Source organism: Chinchilla lanigera, unplaced genomic scaffold, assembly GCF_000276665.1.
Source record: "Chinchilla lanigera isolate Chin_1 unplaced genomic scaffold, ChiLan1.0 scaffold00063, whole genome shotgun sequence".
NCBI lineage: Eukaryota > Metazoa > Chordata > Mammalia > Rodentia > Chinchillidae > Chinchilla > Chinchilla lanigera.
This window is the reverse complement of record NW_004955464.1, coordinates 12,263,004-12,288,056: the sequence shown is the minus strand read 5'-3', so window position 1 is coordinate 12,288,056 and position 25,053 is coordinate 12,263,004. Positions and strand designations below refer to the sequence as shown.

General features: G+C 46.4%; 1 protein-coding gene across 6 annotated transcripts in view; it reads left to right on the top strand.

The window, feature by feature from the left end:
- Mast2 (microtubule associated serine/threonine kinase 2) overlaps positions 1-23,805 on the top strand; it is a gene marked incomplete at its 5' end in the record, with an annotated part of 194,810 nt that extends 171,005 nt beyond the window's left edge. For 5 of the 6 annotated variants that reach the window (XM_013521604.1, XM_013521603.1, XM_013521601.1 and 2 more), the window contains 21 exon segments: positions 359-434; positions 3,195-3,404; positions 8,179-8,280; positions 11,266-11,398; positions 12,161-12,222; positions 12,482-12,567; positions 13,015-13,223; positions 13,937-14,075; positions 16,056-16,188; positions 17,166-17,331; positions 17,880-17,981; positions 18,247-18,369; positions 18,543-18,652; positions 18,965-19,119; positions 19,346-19,626; positions 19,728-19,922; positions 20,555-20,781; positions 20,994-21,116; positions 21,496-21,632; positions 21,761-21,951; positions 22,226-23,805. In XM_013521604.1, coding sequence (XP_013377058.1) covers positions 359-434; positions 3,195-3,404; positions 8,179-8,280; positions 11,266-11,398; positions 12,161-12,222; positions 12,482-12,567; positions 13,015-13,223; positions 13,937-14,075; positions 16,056-16,188; positions 17,166-17,331; positions 17,880-17,981; positions 18,247-18,369; positions 18,543-18,652; positions 18,965-19,119; positions 19,346-19,626; positions 19,728-19,922; positions 20,555-20,781; positions 20,994-21,116; positions 21,496-21,632; positions 21,761-21,951; positions 22,226-23,751 — 4,486 coding nt within the window. In that variant the 3' untranslated portion in view covers positions 23,752-23,805. 6 annotated transcript variants of the gene reach the window in all.
- Between the last annotated feature and the right edge of the window lie 1,248 nt (positions 23,806-25,053).

Genomic DNA, 25,053 nt, shown 5'->3' with positions numbered 1-25,053 from the left:
TTCAGTAGCCAAAGCTTTGGGGATATAGAGTCCTGTTCTGGGAAGGTCATCCTAGCAAAGCTACCAATGAGCTCATGAATAGGCTTCTTTTTCAGCCTTTCTAGACCCTAGCAGAAGTCTGTGTGAAAGTCCAACTTTTTGTAGAAGGGTAGTCTCACTCCAGAAAGAAACATTTTGATTTGTATAATGTATGGTAGGAACTCTACGAATAAGGTAGGCTCTGCAACTCAGCTCTCATTCAAGTGGGATTATGTGGGGTACTAAAGACAGTGGGAGGGCCAGGGCTCTGGGGATGGCCATCTTTCTCCTTGATAGTTTCATAGCACTAAAGTTACACAATTATTTCTTTCTTGTTCAGTCCTGGACGGTCTCCAGTTTCCTTTGACAGTGAAATAATAATGATGAATCATGTGTACAAAGAAAGATTCCCCAAGGTAAGGATCCATTTAAAAGGAGATGGGGAGAACAACCCATTTTCAGGTCCCCTCCTGTTTCTCAGGAGCTATCCCTCAATAAATCTTTCCTATTCTTTTTTTTCCTACTCTTATACATGCATACAGACATGAGATGGAGGGGCTGGGGATTTAGCTCAGCGGCAAACCACCTGCCTGGCAAGTGCAAGGTCATGAGTTTGATTCCTGGTACCGGAAAAAATTTAAGACAAAACAAAACAAAACAAAAAACAGACATGAGATGGAGCTGTAACCCAAGGATGGCTGCCTACAGCCAGCCCAATGGGAAGACTCTGGGGTGAGGGGTGAAGTTCTACCTGCTGAGGTGACCAACAAAAAGAGCAGAAAGTCACCCAAAGGAGGAAGAGGGCCCGGGTATGAGGGCTTCCAAGAGGCAGTAGGGACATGACTTCGGCTGTACCTGCAGAGCATGTATTTCTCGCTCCCTGGAGGGAGAGGCGACTAGAAGGGTATGTTGGAAAGTTGCCCACCCCATCTTAAAAAGGAAAGGAAGAACCAGACTTCTCATGAGTCTGGTTCTCATGGCAGGACTTGCCCTCTGGTGGCACCTTCCTTTGGTGCAGATTCTCTCTCTTTCTCTCTGTCTGCTTGTGTGTGTGTGTGTGTGTGTGTGTGTGTGTGTGTGTGTGTGTGTGGTTTTGTTTTGGTTTTTTTGGGTTTTTTTTTTTTTTGGTCTTTTTGAGACAGGATCTTGCCATGCAGTTCAGTCTGGCCTTCAACTCACTTTGTAGCCTAGGCTGGCCTCGAACTCGCAGCAGTCCTCCTACCTCAGCCTCCTGAGTTCTGGGATTACAAGTGTGTGCCGCCACACCTGGCTTTGGCACAGACTCTTAAGCAGCATCTCTTTACTAGGCCCCAGAGAATACACAGCCAGGGGATGCTGGGCAGGAAGAAGGTCAGAACAGCAGATAGAAAAAAAAAAAAAAAACAGGAGATAGAAGACTCACAGTTGCTTACTAACATTTATATTCACATTTTCAAGGGGGAAAATGCTGAGGGACAAAGGTAGTTTGCTACCATGAGATAGCTGAGAAATAACATTCACCCTTCTCAGAAACCTCATCTGCAGAAGTGGAACTTTGATTCCCATTTACATTTTTACTTGAACACTACCTGCTGTGTACTCTGACCTGGCCTTTGAAGATAAGCCCTCTTTCTGCAAAATGCATCTAACTCTTGTTGGAGGGAGAACAATGGACTAACACCATGATGACAGGAGCCTTAAGTGGCCAAGACTGATTCTTCAGTCTTGGTCAGGATCTCTGTCTGGGATCTGCAGTGCATGGTTCCTGCTCCTCTGAGAGCCACTTCCTCTAGATTCAGGCTCAGTCTCCTGCATGGTTGAGGGAGATGGTGTTAAGCCCTTGCACTTTTCTCCCTTGACATTCACATGGTAACCGGGAGCCAGAGTGCCTGAGTTCAAATCTGTGTGACTTAAACAGATTATTTAACTTCTCTGAGCTTCACTTGCTTCATCTATGATTCAGAATAAGAAGAGTGTCTATCTCATAGGGAGTTTGTGAGCATCAAGTTCTGCTCAGTGTCTAGGACATAGCAAGTATCAACTCTTACATTTCTGTTTTATTTGTGCCCCATGGTCTAGACTTTCTAGCGTTAGAGTGGGCACTAGAGAATAAGAGCAAAGAAAGAGCAGAAGAGCTAGAAAGTAATTTTGCTGTACTTTAAAGTTCCAAGTGTGTGGTATTGTGAAATACATCTCACGTTTATTCCTCCTTGTATATTAGCTATTGCATTATCATTGTCACACATAAGGTTAGTGCTTACAGGCATGTTTCCAGTCGTGCATGTGAGGCCTGAACTGCTGGAGAAAATGTGCCAAGATCCCTTCTCTCCCCTGCCCATGTTTACACACATACACATACATACACACATGCACATTTATGCTATATTTGCCTTAGCATATGCTGGACATAAGAAATCACCACCTAGTGGCAAAGGAAAGAAGCCAGAGTCTTCTACAGCTATGAACTTGTTCACTGATGTATATAGTTAAGTTCCAAAGACGTCTCTGAGCTAAGTCAAGTCTCTGCTCTGCTTTGCTAGGGTCCAGGCCAGGGTCATGTTCCCATCCATAACCCCCATCCCAGCTTGGCATGAGACCAACAGATTCATACCTTCAGTAGAAACTCTGAACACCTGCTTATGTTCAGCAGAACCTCCTTAGACAGGTTCTCAGGTCAAGTAAAAGGATCCTGAGACAATAAAACTGATTTTCACAACTTCCTAGTCTAAGTGTATCCACGTAGGAGGCCCAGTGGAAGAAAGCACAGAGGAAAGGTCCCTGATGGTGAGAAGGACTGAAAGACCTTCAGAGCAGACAATGCTTGAGTGGGACAAAGAGTAAGGCAGACCTGTCAGGGTGAGAATGCAACTGGAATCAGAGAATAGCATAAACAAAAACAGAGGCATAAAACATCAGGGTAAAGGAGAACAGCAAATCTTCTGAGTCTGCAGGCAAAAGAGCATGTGAGGAGTGAAGGCAAAGCCAGGCAATATTGGGTCTTCAGTATAATGCTGGATCCTTCTGACTTGACTTGAGGGTGGTCTTTTCATGTCTGCAGTCCTCAGGTTACCAGATACAACACCAGACAACCAGGTTCACAGGGAGCCAATCCTTAGGCTATCACCAGTCCTTCCAGCTTAGCTCCAGCTAAACTGGGACTGGAAGGGAAGTGTCATTTTTCTTGCTTTCATTCCCAGGCCACTGCACAAATGGAAGAGCGACTAGCAGAGTTCATTTCCTCCAACACTCCAGACAGTGTGTTGCCCCTGGCAGATGGGGCCCTGAGCTTTATTCATCACCAGGTGATTGAGCTGGCCCGAGACTGCCTGGATAAATCTCGGAGTGGCCTAATTACATCACACTACTTCTACGAACTTCAGGAGAATTTAGAGAAACTTCTGCAAGATGTGAGTGTCTTGGTGTGGGGGCTGTGATGAAACTTCTACATGGTAGTCTTCAGGCCGAAATCAAGAACTAGTAGTATTTTCAGCCTGCTAACCTCCTTACCAGTGTGCAGAAGCCACCTCTAAGTGTGGTTCCTATGGACTCAGATCCCTCCCCCGCCCCTGCATTACTGAGAGAAGCCCGCTTGATATCAGAGGAACTTGGTTCTTTCTCTTCTTTTTCCTTCTTCCCTTTCTTTCTTCCTTCTTTCCTTCCTTCATCCTAGAGATTGAAGCCAGACAGTTTCACATATGCTAGGCAAATGCTCTACCACTACTGAGCTACATTCTTAGCCCTCTTTATGTTACTTTCAGACCCAGTCTTACTAATTTGCCCAAGCTGGCCTTGAACTTGGAATCCTCCTGCCTCCACATCTCAAACAGTTGGTACTACAGGCATGTATCACCATGTCTGGCTGAGACTTTCTTTTCTAAATCCAAAACTGTATTACTCTACCTGAGACTGCAACTGTTATAGCATTCATAAGTATTAGATTAAGAGATTTGTTACCTAAAGCTCAAAAATGACACCAGTGGATATGGCTTACTGAATGGGTTTATCTATTTGCTGTTGTTTTATTAACATGATGAAAAGTTCTGTAATCAGGACTTCTATGTTTAGATACCTGATTTTGCCCAGTATGAAAAATCTCTGTGAAGCTAAAGGTAGAGAGGTGACCAAGACCAAAGCATACACTGAGTTCTTAACCACTGCTTCATGCTCCCGTGCTTGGTTGCCTTCAGCCTCTCAAGTAAGGTGATGGGATGCCTTCCTACTCAGATCACAGTTCCCACATGTTATGCTGAGTACAGTTTGGAGGAGCAGTGATATGCCTATTTCTCTAGGGCTCGTCATATCATTATCGTATACCCTATTCAAGAACCTGCTGTTGCCTCTAGACTTGTGACCTCTGTCTGGAGTATTATCAAGTGAATTGAGGGCCCAGAGCTAATAATCAAATGGGACTTCAGTTTGTGAATCTAGAAATTAGAAGGAGCAGAGAAATTTGAAACCAAAGGGAGGAACAGTTGATTCTAGAGATGGATGATTAAGGATGGTCATGATTATTGCTATAAAATACTGTGGTACCTTGGTTCACAAATTTAATTTGTTCTATGACTTCGGAAAAGATGGCCATATTTGTGTTTGTGTGGGAAAGATGGCCACGATCATGTTTGTCACCCCATGCAGAGTTTGCCACCAAAAACAAGATTTTGCCAAATGTTTCTGTCTGCGAAACAAATTGTTTGCAGATAAAAGCATGCATAAACTGAGGTTTTTTTTTTTTTTTTTTTTCTGGTACCAGGAATTGAACTCACAACCTTGCACTTTGCCAGGCAGGCGCTGTGCCACTGAGCTAAATCCCCAGCCCCAAACTGAGGTACTATTGTACTAGGTTTTTCATATGGCATAGATAACAGATTATTCTCTATACCCATAAAGAAATAACCAGCCCAGTGGGCAGGAGTGACAGTGAAAAAGGTTTTGTCTAGATGAAAAAAATTCTACCTTCTACAAAAAATTCTATCTGTAATTTCAAAAGTAATACTTAAATCCAAATATCAAATAACTTTAGAAAGCAAATTCCCATGAAAAGCCGCTCTTTCTGTTCAAGAATAACTTTTTACCGGCTTTCCAACACCAGATGGGGGGCCACAGACATTTAGGAGTCAGGGAATTGCTATAGCTGGTCTTGAACTTATGGACTCAAGTGGTCTTCCTACCTCAGCCTCACAGGTGACTGGTATGACATATGTGCTGCTACATCCAGTTCCAGAGTTCCTTCTACATCCAAGATTGAGCTTCTAAAATGCTAACATCGGGGCTGGGGATTTAGCTCAGCGGCAAAAGCACCTGCCTGGCAAGCGCAAGGTCGTGAGTTCGGTTCCCGGTACCGGAGAAAAACCAAAAAAAAAAAAAAAAAAAAAAAATGCTAACATCACAACCTTGCCTAAAATCTTCAGGCATTTTTTTTCATCCCACATTTCCCTGAAGTGAGGTTACTGGTAGAGCAGGAAGAATACTGAATTTAAAACCAAATTGTACCTCTATTTGCTGATTTTTCTGGGCCTTGGAATGCAGAAAAAAATCAGCACAGGCTGTATCTCTTGAGTTACAGACCCATCAACACATATTTACAATAAAAATAACAGCTGTCATTTACTGATGAGTACTATGACCAGACATTACATGAGAGCATCTTATAGTTTATCTTACCTCCCTTTATTTAGTACAGTGTAATTCATGAGTATTAAATAGAGGTAATTCTGAGCACAGAAGAGGATTCTGTGTGAAATACTGAATCTTGCCAAATAGCTCGTCACTAATCCTAGGAAACAGTATCAGCAACCTCTCAAAGGCTTAAAGAAAATTGGTACATTCTAGAAACTGCAAATAAAATAGTTTGACATGACTAGAGTTAAAGGATGCCTGCAAGAAAAAGTTGATAAATTTTCAATTTTAAAATTTAAAGTTAGAGTGAAGCCCAAATGATGCAGGGCCATGGGAAGAGCTTAGATTTTATCGTGAAGGCAGTGGATACATGCAGTGGTGTTCAATGGAAAAATGACATCATCCTTTTCATGCTTAAAATTTTTTAAATCCCTTACATTCAGGGAACGTTTAATATATGCTCATTTAATTTACTTAATTTAATCCTCAGAACAGCCCTATAAGGCAAGTACTGTTTCATCCTAAATTTGGAGAAAGCTGCAGCTTCAAAGAGCTAAGTTAACCCAGAGTAATTAACTCATTTCTTAAGTAGCAAAGCTAGAACCCACACTCAGATTTGTCTTATTCCAGAGCTTCACATCATCAGCAAATATTGACTGACTTTTGACTTTTTTTCTTCTGTATAAGAGGCATTGTACTAGACTTAGCATGTGAGAGGAGAAAAAAAAAGACCAGACACAGACTACCCATAAGCCTTGGGGCCCTAGGATGTAGCTGTAGAGACAGACAAGTCATGATAAAACAACCTGATAGTCCGTGTGCTGTGAGCAAACAAGGGGACACCAAAGGGCAGTCACTGCTTGCTCTTGTGTGTGTGTTGAAGGCATGGGAGATTAGATAAGACTTCACACTGATATTTGAACTAAAAAGAATAAAAAGTATTTTCACCCTTTAAATTTCATAACCAGTTTTTTAAGTCCTCATTTACTATTTTTCTTTTCTCGTAACGAATGCACTAGTCTTCTGCCTCTTAGTTAGTTCCCCTTAAAATTGTAAGGCAAAAGTCACCAAGAAACTAACTGACTAATTACCAAATCCTGTGGACTCTTTCAGTCCTCACTTTCTGAACCTTTATTTTCCCTGTGTTGGTTTACTTTTTCTCTAGTCTTGCTGCCTCTTCATAGGTTCCTTCTCCTGGATGCTGATATTTCACAGGGCACCATCCAGAGTGTCTGTTCTCTGTTTTATTTATCCTCCCTCTTGCTGACAAACCTTGTCTTCCCCCAGGGGCTGAATTTTCATCCATCCACTGAGGACTCCCATGTGTACCTTCTGTGGACTTCTCTACTTTGATTTCCCTATATTGGTTCATATTCTTTGGTTATAAGTAACGAATCTGACTCAGTAATTTTAGCAATAAAGGGAAGCTAGTGGCAAGCATAAAAAGATGAGTCTTGGAAAATTGAAGATAGGAATGCACCAGACCTTAAGAAAGGACCAGAATTAGAAACCAGAAACTGGCAGACTCAGAGAGTGCTTGTTCTTTTCTTTTCACGTGTTTCTCCCTGCTGCTTTTCTATTATCTGTAAGGAAGAGTGACCATCTCCTTTCACTCAAATGAAAAATTACACAGTTCTGCTACACTGATATTAACTGTTGTCTCTCTGTCCATTTTTAAATTCCCAGAAAAGCAATCACACTGATCAGCTCTTGGACGTAGGAAGGAAGGTGCAGCCATATAGTATAAATATGGCTCATAAAAGGCTAAACAGTTCTCAGTGAAAAGAGAAAAGTGTTCCTTCCTGGTATAGGTATCTTGCACTATACTTACCTTTTCCACTTGATTGGTCTTTTTCCTAAAACCAAATGTAATTTGTTCTTTGCTTATTCTCAACCTATATTGTTTATTTCCTTATAGTTTCTATTCATTTATGAGTATAATTAAATTTTCCTGAAAGTGAAGTTACAGTTACATTTGCTTTCTGCTTCTGCCACCCCACCAGTCCCAGTCCATCTCAGAAGTGGTCTAAGGCTATGTGTGTACTTTTCTCCATCCTTGTTCTCTTGACTTAGCCTTTTTCATCTGAGTCATTACATTTGCCTATTAATGGGTTTTCCTGCTTTTAGATTTGCCCTCTTTAATGCACAGCCACGGTGATCTTTCTGAAGTACCTCTCTGGTCATATCACTCCCAGCTATTGAGGCCTTTCTGTTCCTTACAGTCTGTTTGGGGTGCAAAGTGAACATCAGAGAAGGCTCCATTGAGAGTTGCCCCTTGAGCTGGGGGCTAGAGGGTAAGTGAAGCTTATTGAATGAAAGAGCAGGTAAAGCTGTGTGTCTTTGTGACATTCCATGGTGTCATGTAGTATTCTAAAGCTCAGTGGTTCCAGATGAGCAACTTGTTCTTTCTTACAGCTAACTAGTCTTCTCTGAGTTCTTTGCTTTGCAGAGTTCAGTCTACTACCAAGTATTTTTTTCCTGTAGTCAGCTCTGCCCAGTCCAGTCCTGCTTAGCCTAGCCACATTGAGCTAGTAAGTTGCTTAAGCAGCTTTTGTGTCTCTTTAGGCTCATGAGCGCTCAGAGAGCTCTGAGGTGACTTTTGTAATTCAGCCGGTGAAAAAACTGATGATTATCATTGCCCGCCCAGCTCGACTCCTAGAGTGCCTGGTGAGTAGACTGTGGGAAGCTTAGGTGGGGAGATGGGAGAGAGGGCTGTAGAGGAAGTATTTTGTCTTTTTTTTTGTCTTTTGTTTTGTTTTGTTTTGTTTTTCCGGTACCGGAAATCAAATTCACGACCTTGCGCTTGCCAGGCAGGCGCTGTGCTGCCAAGCTAAATCCCCAGCCCTGTTTTTGTCTTTTTGATACAGAGTCTCACTATACAGTTTAGGCTGGCCTTGAGCTCACTTGGTAGCCAGACTGGTCTTAAACTCCCAACGATCCTCCTGCCTCAGCCTCCTGGGATTACAGGTGTGCGCCACCATACCTGGCCTTAAACAACACTTAGATTCCACCTGTCTGTCATAAAGAAATCAAATAATAACAAATACTACCAAGGATGCACAGGGTAAAGGAACCCTCTGCGTTGTTGGTGGGAATATAAACTAGTACAGTGTAACCGTTCTGGAAATCAATATAGAGATTTCTCAAAAAACTAAAATTAGAAATTCCAGTTGAATGAACTATTCTCCTTCTAGGTATCTCCCAAAAGAGTTAAAAACATCATATTATAGTGATACATCTATGCTCAAGTTTATAGTGGCACAATTCATAATATCTGAATCTTGGGAGTGGCTTTTATGTCCATCAGCAGATGAGTGGATTAAAAAAATATGGCATTTACATACAACAGAGTACTATTATACCATAAAAAGGATAAACTTGAGCCATTTGTAGGAAAATGGATGCATGTTGAGACCACTACGTTAAGTGAAACAAGTCAGACACACAGCTTATACACAGCATGTTAAATCATAACACACAGGCATGGTTCCTCTGACATGAGAAACCCAAAATATAAAGAGGAAAGTAAAAGACAGATAATAGGAAATAGGGAGATAGATCTTTTGCAAAAACGAAGAGGACCAAGAGATGGAGAGGAGAGGGAGGGAGATGAAAAAAGAATTAAGATGTGTTATACACATCTACCAACTCCTCATGAGCAATATAATCATTATGTATTTCAAACATGTACAAACAAAAGCATTTTTTAAATAAGATTTGCAAGCATTAGAGGACTAAACAGGTTCCTGTAAGGATAAACGAATTTTCCTGAAGGGAGTGGCAGGAAGTAGTAGTCCGGGCCACTCCCACCCTGAGGGAGTGGAGGCTTTGGGCCCAGGAGCAGTTTAGTTTGCACAATTGAAGTCTTTCATTTAATCAGTCAGCTACACTTTACTGAGTACCTACTTTATTTCTAGACACTGCAGGTGTACATGGGAATATACCAGAGTCCCTGACTCAGGCTGCTTCCTCTGTAGTGGCATTAGCAAGTAGAAGGCATGTGGATGTGTCAGTAATGATTGTATATTGTAAGAAGTATCACAACTGAGGTCAGTGCAAGGTGCATTGGGAACCTAATGAAAGTAGTGGTTTAGAATCCTCCTTAGAATGAACGTGCAGTAAAAGCTTCATGGGGGACATGTGGCCTATTTAGTAACCTGAAGGATGACTACAAGTTTGCCAGGTAAACGTAAAATAGGACATTCAGTGAAGGACAGGATGTGTTTGAAGAATTGATGAAGGATGAAGCTGGAAGGTAAGCATTCCAAGTCCATGAGGGTATTAGGTTCTCAGGTCAGGAGTTTATCTTATATTTAAGGCCACTTGGAACTACCAGAAAGTTTAGGTTAGTAGGTGTCACAGTCAGAATGACTTTTTTCTTAACCAACTTTATTAAGTATAATTTACATATAGTAAAATATATCCCATTGGACTACACATTTCATTGAGTTTTAACAAATACTCATCTGTAAATCACTGCCATAGCTGACATAGATAATAACATTTCTATCTCAAAAAATTCCCTCGTGCCCCTTTGGGATTGGTCCTTATCCTTCCTTCTAGGCACCACTTTTCTGCTCTTTCCCTATGGATACATTTACCTTTGTAGTTTCATGTTACAAATCTATATAGTATATTCTGACTTCTTTCACTCAATGTAGTGTTTGTTTGAGATTTATACATGTTATTACATATGCTAGTAAGTGGTTCCTATTTATTTCTGATTTAGCTCTAAGAAAAATTACTTTGGCCTCACATAGATCGTAAAGTGGAAGAGAGGGCAGGATGAAGTAGGGAAACCACTTCAGAGATACGTAAAACAATTCATGTGAGATAGGGTGGCCAGAACTAGGACAGTGGGAGGAGAAAAGACAAGTGGATTTGGGAGGTATTTATGAGGTAGACATTCTGATCAGAGCTGAGAAAGAACAAGAAGTTAAAAGGACTTCCAGATCTGGCTTAGATGACACCCAGATAGGTAGTAGTGCAGTTCTCCAGCAGGACCTGGAAGGAATAAAAGCAAGTACAAAGTGGAGAGGCTACAGAACTTGAAGTCTAGTGAAGCGGGAGCTCGAAGCCAGGCAGGATTTCATGCTGGTTTTCTGTTCCTGCCTATTTGTGCAACCGTGGATGGATGGGTCAGTGCATCTCTCTGAGCCATACTTTCTTCCCTGGAGTCAAAGACTTCTTAGGATTTAGCCCAGAGTTTGACATTTGCTAGACACTTAGAAGGCCCTTGTATGATATGAAAGCAAAGACTGTGCTCTTGGCAGAATTAGAGCACCAACTTCTTACACTCAGGAGGTACTTGGTAAATATTTGAAGGCTTTCGTGTATCACTAGGGCTGGGAGCTACAGTTGAATGTGTGGCAGGACTGCTCTGGACTGGAAGGTCCAACACCAAGGGAATAGGCTGAGATTTTTTTCAAACCTAAAACACTTATTCTTATTCCCAGGAAGGCATGCTTAGGATATCACCTGGGAGTGGACTATAAGATAGCTTTACCCCCACTTCTGTGATCCCCGAATCATATTATTTCTAGGTATTCAGGGTATCACAAAGAGAAAGTCTTCTTGTTTGCCCCTTTCTGCTATATGCTGTAAAAACAGACGTATATCTCTTACCACTCACTGTCTCTCCCTCTGGTACAGGAGTTTGACCCAGAAGAGTTCTATCACCTGTTAGAAGCAGCTGAGGGCCACGCCAAAGAGGGACATGGAATTAAATGCGACATCCCCCGCTACATTGTTAGCCAACTGGGCCTTACGCGGGATCCCCTTGAGGGTGAGCATGCTGCCTGGTATTGCAAAGAAGAGATTTAGCTTGGATGTGGGCACAACATGGCATCAGAAGCCTTAGGACTATATGAGGCACTCTGTGGCCTCTGTCAATTCCTTTCCTTTGGAATTGCTGTTTGCAGCTGCCTTCTGTGTCCCAACACTCTCGCTCCCTTGAACCCAGCCAGCTTGGATTTAGAGCTTCAGATCAAATGAGCTTAACAAATGAAGTTAAATAGAGGACCACAATCATAGTTTCAAAAAATGGTCACCTCTTCCATGTATGTACTTCCTTCTCCTGCTGGCCACCTTACAAATCTTCCTATCTGTGGGGTAATCCAACTCAGGAGATCTCCATTGTTCTGGCTTCATGCTGAACCCCTCCATGAACCATAGGCTTGCACATCCTGGTCAGTAGTGGTCCTGTTCCTGTTTGCCCTGCTTCCCAGCCCCATTCAGCAAGCAAAGCAGTCTCAGCCAGCAGGGTAGGTACTGGTAACCCAGCCTTAATTAAGTCGTGTTTTCCAGGATATGTGGCAAGCTTGAGCGAAGCTTTTATTTAGAATGGGCCAGACTTTGTCGATGGTACTAGACTTACCGAAACATTTGACTTGATTGCTGATCCAAAAGCTATGACTACACTAAGGATAGAGTTCCAGGACTGAACTTGCATCCCAGGCAGAAAGCACTTTTGCCTACCTGTGGGTACCATGATGCCTGACATTGCTACACACATTTTTTTTCTTTTGTGTCCTTTTTATGTTTCTAGAAATGGCCCATTTGAGCAGCTATGACAGTCCTGATACTCCAGAAACAGATGATTCAGTCGAGGTAAAGAACTTGAGCTCCTGCTCCAATCCTGGAGGCTGAGCCCTGTGAACCAAAGGACTGTTAATTCTCTTTAAGAGAATACCTGAAGAAGGATGTGTAGTTGGCAGCTGCAAACACTGAGAAGGCTTGCCACTTTGGGGGAAGAACGGGCAGAAGACTCCAGCACAGCTGAGAGCTGAGTTGGGACTGGGGCCATAGATCCCCCAGCATGTGGACTTTCAGAAGCATGCCTGCCTCTTGCCTTTCCCTTGTCTTCCAGGGCCGTGGGGCATGTTTGCCATCTAAAAAGACTCCCTCTGAAGAGGACTTTGAAACCATTAAGCTCATCAGCAATGGCGCTTATGGGTAAAGGCAGGGTCAGAGTGTGGCCAAGAAAGGAGTTGAGTCAGCCCTTGGTCTCTTCCTTCTAGAATTGTATGTTCCCCAATTTCCTGGGCAGTTGGTGCCTTAGAGTGGACCCTTTCCTTTCCTGAAGCCTCATGGAGAGGCAAGAATTGTTTCCTCTGACATTGAAGCATTGTACTTTTCTCAGGCAAGATTCTCACCCCTGTTTGGTAGCACTCCTCCTGTCCCTGAGCTCTGGAACCACTGAACTGTGTCCTTGGGACATGGTCAATTGGGAAACTTCTAAGTTGTAAGGATTAGAGGGCCTAGATCCCTCTCATTAATATGCACAGCTGTGCTTCCTTCTTCCATTCATTTATAAGATGTGAAGAGGCAGTTGGGTGGTGGGAACATAGCTCAGATGCTGCAACCCATACAGGCTAGGCTGGGCTGTGTTGTGTTTCTCAGGGCTGTATTCCTGGTACGGCACAAGTCCACCCGGCAGCGCTTTGCCATGAAGAAGATCAACAAGCAGAACCTGATCCTGCGGAACCAGATCCAGCAGGCCTTTGTGGAGCGTGACATACTGACTTTTGCCGAGAACCCTTTTGTGGTCAGCATGTTCTGCTCCTTCGAGACCAAGCGCCATTTGTGCATGGTGATGGAGTATGTTGAAGGTACTGGGGCCATGGTACAGTCTGAGCCTTAGCCCCAAACAGGAGCCGGAGGCTGTACGGGAGTGAAGTTTCAGGACCCGCTTCCAAGTCCTCTTTGGCATTGGTTTCTGCCACAGGATCTCAGAGACCATTTGGCCACAGTGAACACAAAGCTTCCTGCCTCGTTATGGGGCTGCTCATGTCAGCTGCAGTGAGAGGTACCCTGAGACACGATGTAGCAGCCCATTAGCTATAGAATTCTACTCCCCAAATCCTGCACACCCTCTTCAGCTGGGATCAGAGAGGAAAAAAGAGGTAGCAGAACCACAAGAGCCCAAGGCCAAGTGCTAAGAGGATTGCATTTGGGCCCTCAGAAGAAAGGGGAACCATTGCCCTGGCTGATGGTTTGTAAAGGGGGTACTCCTTAAAGCCACTCAGAATGTTTTGGGACAGTATTCCTGTCCTATAATAACTCAAGTCTTATCCCTACAAGTCATCATGCAGGCATAAAGGCCTAGGTTTCCTTTCTTTTCTCACCCACATGATGGTCTTGACAGCTATTGGCAAATTCACCTTACCTCCCTGTCCCCTTCGTACCCGGTTTCCAACTATGTCAGCAGCAGAGGGACTAGAATTACAGTTTCCAGCACCGGGGTACTCCATACAGCAAACCTCAGAACTGGCTAGAGTAGGGAACCAGATCTTTCCCTTATGGTAGCCTGTCCTTCTTACAGGAGGAGACTGTGCCACCCTGTTGAAGAACATCGGCGCTTTGCCTGTGGATATGGTGCGTCTGTACTTTGCAGAAACTGTGCTGGCCCTGGAGTATTTACACAACTATGGCATTGTGCACCGGGACCTCAAGCCTGACAAGTATGCCCACAATCTGGGTCCATTGTCCAAGAACTCCCTCTTGAGTCTTTAGATAAATGCAGACAAACACAGAACATTTGAATCTGTGCAAGAATGGCTGCTAGGAAACAGTGTTCATGTGTGTGTCCTTCTAAGCTCTGATAATCCCATATGCAAAGACCATTGCCACAAGATCTGCCAGGAGCATCATAAAGCTTCAGTGACATGAAAGAGTTACTGAAGGGCTCTGCTGAAGAACTAAGCAAGAACAAAAAAACTGGCACATCTAATAACAGATGGCTGAATGAGTGTTACAACATTTACTGACACCTGTTCTGTGCCCAGCACTATATTCTAAGTTTTAACTATATTGTAGCTCCTGGTATGTTTCATTTAAACCTAGTGTGGGAGGTGGATAATATATATATATATATATATATATATATAGAGAGACAGAGAGAGAGAGAGAGAGAAGCAGAGAGGCTATTTCTTGGAAGACTTTAGTTAATTGAGAAAGTGTGGGAGCTACTTTCTGAAGCAGGAGAGCAACATGGACTGAGATGTACAGGTATGAGAGAACATGACTTATTCAAAAATTACAGATAGTACATGTCTGTAGCTTAAGCAGTTGTACTAAGAAAAAAGGATTGACATCGGAGAGGCAGGGGCTAAATATCAAGGGCTCTTTTAAGTTTAGGTTTTCTTTTAAAAGGGCCCAGAAAATTTTTGAAGAGCCTATTAACCAAAGGTAGGATAAAATGACATGCCTTTGAGATGTCATCCCTATCAAACCGTGAGATTTTGGTTTAGGTTTAGGAAGATCACTGCCAATAGAAAGAGTGAGACCACTTCAGGAAACCAGGCCAAAGCAGGAGTGCCTGTAATGTGCTAGAGGAGCAGGATGGAGTAGAAAGAGAATAGTGTAGGGAAATAGAAAGGACAGATGTGGGGCTGGGGCCAAAAAGGAAAGTGAGGAAGCAGAGGGAGGCTCAGATACCTTTGAGATTTCTAGTTTGGGACTGGTAAGCCTTACGGTGGAAAGAAGCTTTGATACCCGACAGACCTGAGTTCAGATGGCCATTCATGCTTGTTAACTCTGTGAGTTGGCTTGTTAACTAACTGTTCCTGAGCCTCATGTTCCTCCTCTCTAAAATGAGACTAATACCTACCTTTAATGTTAATTACTGTAAACGTTTTGGGGACCAGGTTTTTTTCTTTTAAATGGCACCAGAGATTGAACCCTGGGCCTCGCACATGCTAGGCAAGTGCTGTACTGCTGAGCTAGCTCCAGAGCATTTTCGAAGTGTTTATCACAGTATTAAAGTGTTTTCAAAGCTCAGTAGAATGACAGAAAATAGCATTTTTCCCTGAGAAGAAGAGCCAGTTAGGAGGCAGGCCTTTGTTTTGATTTTGAGCAGATTGAGTTTGTGGTATCTGGACAGCTGCTAGACATATAGTCATGAAAGAAATCAGGGCCAGAGATAGTGACTTGAGAGTCATTAAAATAAAGGCGGGCAAGATAAAGACTTCGGCACAAAATGAAGTGACTCATTTTGTATGCAAAATGAGTGTGCAAAGAGATCTGATTCCTAGTTTCTCTCACCCAGCCTTCTAAGACAACTGTGGACACAGAGCCAGATTGTGTGCCCTTTTCTTCCTCTTACCATTTCCCTGAAATTGTGAGCCACCCAAACAAGGAGAGAAACCAGGACTGGCTAGAGCAACAGGTTTAGGATGAGCCGATCTCAGTTCTATGAAAAAGAAAGTACAGGGCAATAAAGAAAAACAGAGTCGTGGGAATAGACAGAAGGCAGATGAACAGCTCATGCAGAAGGCAGTACTTAGAAAACCAGAGCTGTTTATTATTTTCACAGCTGCCTCTCTGCTTATGTCCCACAATACCTCATCAAGGTCTGGGTGGGGAAATCTGACAAATACTAAAATCAGCATTCTTAGAACGTCAGAAAATAACTGCACGGTTTTGTTTCTGTGCTCTTCCAGCCTCCTGATTACATCCATGGGACACATCAAACTCACCGACTTTGGACTTTCTAAAATTGGCCTTATGAGTCTGACAACCAATTTGTATGAAGGCCACATTGAAAAGGATGCCCGCGAGTTCCTTGATAAGCAGGTAAGGTAGGATTTGTGAGACCTTGGGAGTTGAATTTCAGACCTCAGAATTAGTTCTTGGAACTGCATGTTTACCCTGTGGCCAGATGTTAATACTGGAATCTTTTCTACATTTGATTCCAGAGAGGCATTGAAATAGGTAGCCCGTTTGGAAAACAAGATGGGGTCAGGCAGTGTGGTACAGGACTGTAATCCCAGCACTCTGGGAGGCTAAGGGCAGGAGGATCACCAAGTTTGAGCCTTTCTTGGACAACTTGGCAAGATCCTATCTCTAAATAAAAAATATTTTTATGAAAGGTCTGATGATTTAGCTCAGTGTGAAGGGCTTGGGTTTAATCCTCAATACAACCAAAAACATAACAAAAGAAAAACAACAATAACAAAAACCAGGATGTGCCATGAGAATTGTGCGAGTGTAAATCCAGTCATCTTCCTCCTTGGAGTTTGGAGAAAAATCGGTCATATAACTATAAACACAGGGCTTCATATGGTATCAGTGCTGAAGCTCCAGCCTGAGTCACAGTCAAGGCTCTCCATAGCTCCGCATTTCCACTGGACTGTGACTCAGTTCCCTGAGAATAGCCTCGTGGTGTTCCCTGATTTGACATTTTAAGTATAATGTTCACAAGTCCCTATAGTAGTCACATGACTGACTGGTAGGTTCTATTATTTGGGAAGCTAGAGGGCAAAGGCCATTTATGGGACCAGATTCCAAAAGCACATTAGGAGCTCGGGATGGCAGTTTCCAACTTAGAATTAGACACTTTGGTTAATAAGGAAATATATTAAATTCACCCCACCCAGAGCTCCAACTCCAGTTTCCAGGGGCTCCCATTGATCTTGTTTATTAACTAAAGTAAGCTGAGACTTCATTCAGAGACTCTCCTACTCCAGGGGTGGGGATACCCCTACCCCTCCAGCCATCATACCAGTGAGCTGCCTTGGGATGCTGAGCCAGCCTGGCTTCTCTGTGCCCAGGTATGCGGGACGCCGGAGTACATAGCGCCAGAAGTGATCTTGCGTCAGGGCTATGGAAAGCCAGTAGACTGGTGGGCCATGGGCATAATCCTGTATGAGTTCCTGGTGGGTTGCGTCCCTTTCTTTGGAGACACTCCGGAGGAGCTCTTTGGGCAAGTAATCAGTGGTAGGTACCATCATCTGATGCAGTGTGGAGTCAGTCCGAATCTACAAATGTGATTTATGCATGTACCTATGAAGCTTCAGAGCTCTTGTTCTGAATTTGTGAGTGTTTGGTATGCTTGCTTCTTGGGTGGGGGTGGGGGGCACCTGTGTGAGTGCACACACATGCACTTTGTCCCCCGAAGCTTGATCTGTTTGTGTTCATGTGACTCCCATGTGTACGTGGTACTCCTGTGTTATGTATGTGCTTATCCTCTGAGTGTGAGTGTGTGTGTCTGGCATGTAAAACAAGATGAGCTGGGGCTTCAGTATGGGGAAGTCACTGTTTTGCAATGTCCAGCCTGAATCAAAGAGCAAGCCATGCTGTAAGAAGTAGATTCTACGAGGCCAGGAAGAGCCTACAAGAATTTAAGGAATTGAGGCCCTAGGCAAAGCTTTCAGGGGCTCTGGGCTGGGCCCTTTTTGCTTTCCTATACTATCCCGGGGCCACCTTCTACATTTCTCCACTCTACTGACAATTTCTCTTTCCCCTTTCACTCCTGATGACATCAGATGAAATTGTGTGGCCTGAGGGTGACGATGCACTGCCTCCAGATGCCCAAGACCTCACCTCCAAACTGCTTCATCAAAACCCTCTGGAGAGACTGGGCACAGGTATGTCATGCCCCACTCTCCTTTCTCACCACTTGGAAAAGGGGGAAGGGTGGCCAGTTCACATATCCTGAGATTCAGGCTTCAGGTGTGGGCAGGCCCCCTGGATCCTAAAACTCTGCCCTGTTCCCTGTATAGGCACAAAAAGAGAAAGGTACTGGTGCTGAGCTTTCCAGGCCTTTTTCAATGGCAGCTTCTCACCTGACATGCTGCCCCAGACTCCATGCAGCTCACTCCACCCCTTAGCCCATGCCCTCCCTGTCTACAGGTGGTGCTTATGAGGTAAAGCAGCACCCATTCTTCACGGGTCTGGACTGGACTGGACTTCTTCGCCAGAAGGCTGAATTTATTCCTCAACTGGAGTCAGAAGATGACACCAGCTACTTTGACAGTAAGGCCATTGGTGGTATAAGGTGGAGTATAGGTCCCACCTGTTTGCCCAGAAACATCTGTGCATAGTTGACATTGAGAGTAACTTCTCAGGACCCTGCTGAGGTCTCAGAGGGTCACAAGGATGCTTCCAGCAGCGGCTCTGAAGGGAACTGTCTTGTATATCTTGCGTAGCCCGCTCGGAGCGATACCACCATGTGGATTCAGAAGACGAGGAGGAAGTGAGTGAGGATGGCTGCCTTGAGATTCGCCAGTTCTCCTCCTGCTCTCCAAGGTTTAGCAAGGTGTGACTAAGGAGTCCCAATCTGAAAGGTTGGGAGAAGAGGACCCACTGAGGGACAGGCCTGGGGAGGGCGCAGGGCATGGGCACTGGGAGCACTTGCAGGAAGACAGAGCAGAGGCCTGGGGCTACATAGAACCAATCCAGTTCCTGACATAAGAGGTGTCAGGGTCAGGCCAAGTTAGACCAGTGGAATAGCTGCTTCCCCAGAGGAAAGGAAAGAACTTGTTCACATCCCTCAGTGCCAGGGATGTCTTTCGTCCTTTGGGAGGTGTGGCTGTCAGAGCTATCCCTCATATGTCCCCTGTGCCCACAGGTATACAGTAGCATGGAACGGCTGTCCTTGCTTGAGGAACGCCGGACACCACCCCCTACCAAGCGCAGCCTGAGTGAGGAGAAGGAGGACCGCTCAGATGGCCTGGCAGGGTTCAAGAGCCGAGACCGGAGCTGGGTGATTGGCTCTCCTGAGATGTAAGCACCAAGGGCTCAGCAGAGTAGGTGGCACAGTTTGTGGGTGGCCTCTGGAAATGTATCCTGGGGAGGGGCATGGCAGTGAGGCAGCATTCCCAAGGGCAGTCCTAGAAGGATGTCTGAGAAGACATTTTCTGTGATTGTAGCTCTCATATAACCCAAGGAAGCCTGGGTGGGAAGAGGGATACTACCTGGGTCATCTCACCCCAGGCCTCATGATTCACAGATTACGGAAGCAGCTGTCAATGTCTGAGTCGTCCCACACAGAGAGTGACTCCAGCCCTCCAATGACAGTGCGACACCATTGCTCAGGCCTCCTGGATGTGCCTCACTTCTCCGAGGGCCCAGAGGCGGCTAGCAGCGCTCCTAGGAGGCAGCAGGAAGGGATATGGCTTCTGACACCCCCATCTGGAGAGGGAGCACCTGGGCCTGTCCCTGAACAGCCAGTGGAACGACAGCTGAAGTTGGATGAAGAGCTCATTAGCCAGGGCGGCAGTTCCTGTCCAGGTGTGGCACGGTGGATATCGAAAGGGCTTTGGCTGGGGGATAATACAGGGGGAGGGAGGCTCAGCCGCGTTGTTGGTCTCATTGTTCACCTGGGCCCACAGCCATAGAGACCCGCGGCCGTGGGACCGCACAGCTGGCTGAGGGAGCTACAGCCAAGGCCATCAGTGACTTGGCTGTGCGTAGGGCTCGCCACCGGCTACTCTCTGGGGACTCTATAGAGAAGCGCACCACTCGCCCTGTCAACAAAGTAATCAAGTCTGCCTCAGCTACAGCCCTTTCACTCCTCATTCCTGCAGGTGAGATCTCCAGGGAGCTAAGATAAAACTCATAAGGAAAGAACTTAGAATCTCCACGGGCTTGAGCAGGGGCCTCAGTGGCAGATATATGTGTGTGTGTGCAGGTATCAGAGACTGTGTGTCATCTTGTTATGAAGGTAGAAGTCTCTGAAGGTGTGTGTTGGTGTCTCAGGGTTGTGTGTGTGCCAGAGGGCAGAACAGCACCATGTATTAAGTGCAGGCTTTAGCTAATAGGACTAACATTGAAATCCTGGCCCCATCACTAAAGACTCGTGACCTTGACAAGTTGTTTAACCCTTTCAAGCCTCATCGTTTTAAAAATGTGGATATTAATAGTGGCTGGTTCAGAGGATAATTGTGATGTTTAAATAAAGCATGAAGCATTTGTATCATTCCTGATACATAAACACTAGCTACTGTTTCCTATCACCAGGCCCCCATATGAGCCTGGGAAGCTCTGGACAGGTGAGAGGGCTTTATGGGTCAGGATCCGTGGGGAAGACGCACCTGGGCTCTAGCTCTATCTGTAACTAGAGCTGGGCAGGACTCGGCAGATTAGACAGAGGGCCAGCCTGCAAGCATGGCCAAGCCAAGGCCTGAGATGCACTAAGTCCTGGCTTCTTCTTCTCCAGAGCACCACACCTGTTCTCCACTGGTCAGCCCCATGTCCCCGCACTCCCAGTCATCCAACCCGTCATCCAGGGACTCTTCTCCAAGTAGGGACTTCTTGCCAGCCCTTGGCAGCTTGAGGCCTCCCATCGTCATCCACCGAGCTGGCAAGAAGTATGGTTTCACTCTGCGGGCCATTCGTGTCTACATGGGTGACTCAGATGTCTACACTGTGCACCACATGGTGTGGGTATGTCTGGCTGTCTAGACCTGTTGTCTCCCAGCTTCATCACTTTTCTTCCTTCCCCTTAGTAGAACCTGTGTGTCCTTTCTTTAGTGCTGTCCCCACTAATCACCGAGGCCAAAGGGTGGTGGTGAAGGGGGTCAGGGCTTAATAAGCAAAACAAAGCCCACACTTCATGCTGAAGCTCCAGATTAAAGACTGTTCTCTTCCTGGAACAGCATGTGGAAGATGGAGGTCCAGCCAGCGAAGCAGGGCTTCGTCAGGGTGACCTCATCACCCACGTCAATGGGGAGCCTGTGCACGGGCTGGTGCATACAGAGGTGGTGGAGCTGATCCTGAAGGTTAGTCCTGACAGTGCTGCCTGCTGGGGTCCTTCAGAGACCTCGACCCTATGAGGAAAGGAGGGAGAGGGTATGACACGGTTTTCTCCAGAAGGCACTGCCTTCACTGGGCAAGGCTTAGGGCTCTTTCTGAGCTATAAGTACAACTGTCAAACAGGCCAGGAGAGACCCTTCTGTGTCTTCCCACCGCAGGCCACTCTGAGTGCCCGTGGAAGCAATTTCCTAATTGGAGAGAGGGGAGATGGGTCTTGTTCAGACATGTTGGGTGCCGGGTCAAAAGCTGGAGCTGCGGTACAGCCATGTCAAAGGGCAGGGTGCAGGGTCAAGAGGAAGAACCCCACCACCATCGTGGCTTAGCCTCATCTGTTGTTCTTCCCAGAGTGGAAACAAGGTATCTATTTCAACAACTCCCCTGGAGAACACCTCCATTAAAGTGGGGCCGGCTCGGAAAGGCAGCTACAAGGCCAAGATGGCCCGAAGGAGCAAGCGGAGCCGGGGCAAGGATGGGCAAGAAAGGTAAGTGAGGCTTAATCCACAGTTTGCTCTGAGCACCAGGTGTTGGCCTGCGCTGGGTGCCTTAGCCTTGGGCCCTGAGTGTGTTATGCCCTGTGCGTCGGCTCAGCTATGGACTCCTTTCTCTGCAGAAAAAGAAGCTCCCTGTTCCGGAAGATCACCAAGCAGGCCTCCCTGCTGCACACCAGCCGCAGCCTTTCTTCCCTGAACCGCTCCTTGTCGTCAGGGGAGAGTGGGCCAGGCTCTCCCACACACAGCCACAGCCTTTCTCCCCGGTCTCCCACTCAGGGCTACCGAGCGGCCCCTGATGCCGTACACTCAGGTACAAAGGGCTCTGTGCAGAGTAGAGACATCCCCCGGGAAATAGGGATGTGTCTGGGCTCTGTTTCCCACATGTTCCACGCCGAATCTCTTTCAGCCTGCCCCCGAAAGGTCCAGTGGTCTTGGGAGGAGTTGATGAAGGGAGGGAGTGACTTTGTTTCTATAGTCTGGAGCCGTGGTGGAACACTCCAGGGCTGAATCCTCGGACTCTGCCTCTTGCCTCTCCGTCACTTCTTGCAGCTAACAAGCTTCTGTCTTTGTCTTTTTGTATAAAGTGGGAGGAAATTCATCGCAGAGCAGCTCCCCCAGCTCCAGCGTGCCCAGTTCTCCAGCTGGCTCTGCGCACACACGGCCCAGCTCCCTCCATGGTCTGGCTCCTAAGCTCCAACGCCAGTATCGCTCTCCACGGCGCAAGTCAGCAGGCAGCATCCCGCTGTCACCGCTGGCCCACACCCCTTCTCCTCCACCAGCAGCTTCCCCTCAGCGTTCCCCATCGCCGCTGTCTGGCCATGGAGCCCAGGCCTTTCCCACCAAACTTCACTTGTCACCTCCATTGGGCAGGCAACTCTCCAGGCCCAAGAGTGCAGAGCCCCCTCGCTCACCGCTACTTAAGCGGGTACAGTCTGCTGAGAAACTGGCGGCTGCACTGGCTGCTTCTGAAAAGAAGCGTGCCCCTTCTCACAAGCATGGGCTTGACCTGCCCCACTGTGAGCTAAAGAAGGAACTGCCACCCAGGGAAGCTGGCCCTCTAGAGGTAGTTGGAACCAGGGCTGTGCTGCCTGGGAAAGGTGCACTGCAAGGGAAGGGGGTGCTGCAGTCTGCTCCTTCAAGGGCCTTAGGCACGCTCCGGCAGGACCGAGCTGAAAGACGAGAGTCACTGCAAAAGCAAGAAGCTATCCGTGAGGTAGATTCCTCAGAGGATGACACCGATGAGGAGGCAGAGAGCAGCCAGGGTGTACAGGAGCCAAGCTTGGCACCCAATCCAGAAGTGGGCCAGAATCTACCCCCGAGAGGAGCAGGAGAGGATGGGAAAGAGGAAACCATCTTGCCCAAGGACCCAAGGAACCAGGGTTCAATGGCCCCAGGCCTACTGACAGGGGTCATTGTGGGGCCTTCCAGAACAGAAGGTCCTACTATCCCCCAGAGGAGGCTCGGGAACACACAGGTCTTTGAAGAGGCTACTAGCTCCTCCTTACCACCCTCCAGCCTGGGGAGGTCTGGACCAACCGACCTCACCCCCACTGAAAGCTGCTTAAAGGCCCAGCACCTCCACACCCAGGCACTGACAGCAGCACTTTGTCCCAGCTCTTCAGGACACATCCCCACCAGCTGTTCTGCTGCCAGCTGCACCCCTGGGATGCCAGGCACATGGTCCTGCAAGTTCCTTCCTGAGGGCCCAGGCAACCCATCCCCAAGCAGAAAGACAGCAGCAGGTGGGCTAGCCAGTCCTCGGGATTTGGAAACCACAGCTCTGGATCATCCTAAACGTCTGTCTTCTGGACAAGAGGGGAAGTCACAGCCACTCAGTTTCCCTGGGCTGGCCTGTCCACCTCATGAGGTTCTCACCCAAAACCAGCTATGCGAGTCAGAATGTGCACAAGTGAAGAAAGACGAGCCATCCCTGAGCATCACCAAAGTGCCTGATGCCTCAGGGGATAGGAGGAAGAATGTTCCACACAGAGGTTGCCCACTCACCCGGGAGAGTGAATGCAGCCAGTTCGGGAGGGGTCAAGAACCAGGGAGCCATCAAAAGCACCAGGACGTTGCATTAACATCCGATGAGTTATTAAAGCAAACATAGCAGTGTTGCCATTTCTTGCACTTAGACCTGTGTAATACACACTCCTGAAAACCATCTTTGTCTTTTGCTTGCTTCTTTCCTTAAATTGTCATACATGTAACTGGCAATATAGTGGAGACTAAGACCGTTCCCACGCTCAGGTGAAGGGCACCTAATCCAGAGTCACTTCTCAGAGACTGAGCTCAGACATGAAGAATAGGTGATAAATAGTGTGCTGGGTGTGGAGGGGTGGGGGTTGGTTTAGGAAAGGATGTCCCAGAGTGCAGCATTATGTATCTGGTATGTTCAGGGAACCAAAAATAATTCAAAGTGAAAATGGATCTGCAGGTTAAGAAAGGGCCGTGTCTAATTGTCCTCCAGGAATTTAGACTTCGTGTGGGTGATGGAGAACCAAAGAAGGCCATGTCGCAACTAATACTCCTACTTCCAGATAAGGAAGCTCAGGCTTTCCTGCTTGAGATAGAATAGCTTGCGCAAAGCTGGGATCAGCGCTTAGATCTGTCTTGGTTCTGGAATTCACATTCATCTAACTTGGAGTCCCTCCTAGCCAGTAAGGGAGAAAAGAATGGTACAAGGATGTAGAGTTTAACTTGGGATGTCTTCGAGCTCTTTGTGGGACATCCAGAAGGAACTGGATCAATGAGGGAGGGAAATCTAGATAGAGATGAGAACCATCAGTGTATCAGCAGTGATACATTCAGGGACACTGGTATTTAGGACCAAGAAAGCAGACAGAAGCAGTAGCCAGGAGAGAATCATAAAATCCGAGAGAGGAAAGTTGCAAAATGGAGATGGGGTTGACAAAATGCTGAGAGGTCAAGTGAGATAAAAATAGTTGTGCAAGTCCTTATTTGTAACCATTTCTGGCAGGGCTGTTGTCAGGTAGGCCCCAGCACTAAAGGTGGACGTCGTCATGTGCAGCCCTAAGTGGAACTGTATTTGGTGAGGAGTGAAGAGGAGGAGGACACACTGGGACCAAGGTGGAGGGGAGAGTGTAAAGGCAGTATCCCAAGGCAAGGAGACAGGCTTGGTGGGGGTGCCCAGGCTAGAAGATGAATGTTGTCTCGTGGGGAAGCCCAAATAGCAAACCCATCTTAAACGGGCTGTTGTAGCAACCCACAATCCAACACCTAGGTCTGGAGGTCTGGAGGTGAGGCATCAGGAGGCTTCAAGACAGGAAAGTACTTTAAGTACTGAACCTCTAGGCCACTGGCTAGGTGCCTCTGGAATCATGGTGCTCTCTGCTGTCCTGTGCAGAGAGGGTGGTGGCCGCCAGAGGGCAGGCTCTCCCGCGGTGGCACA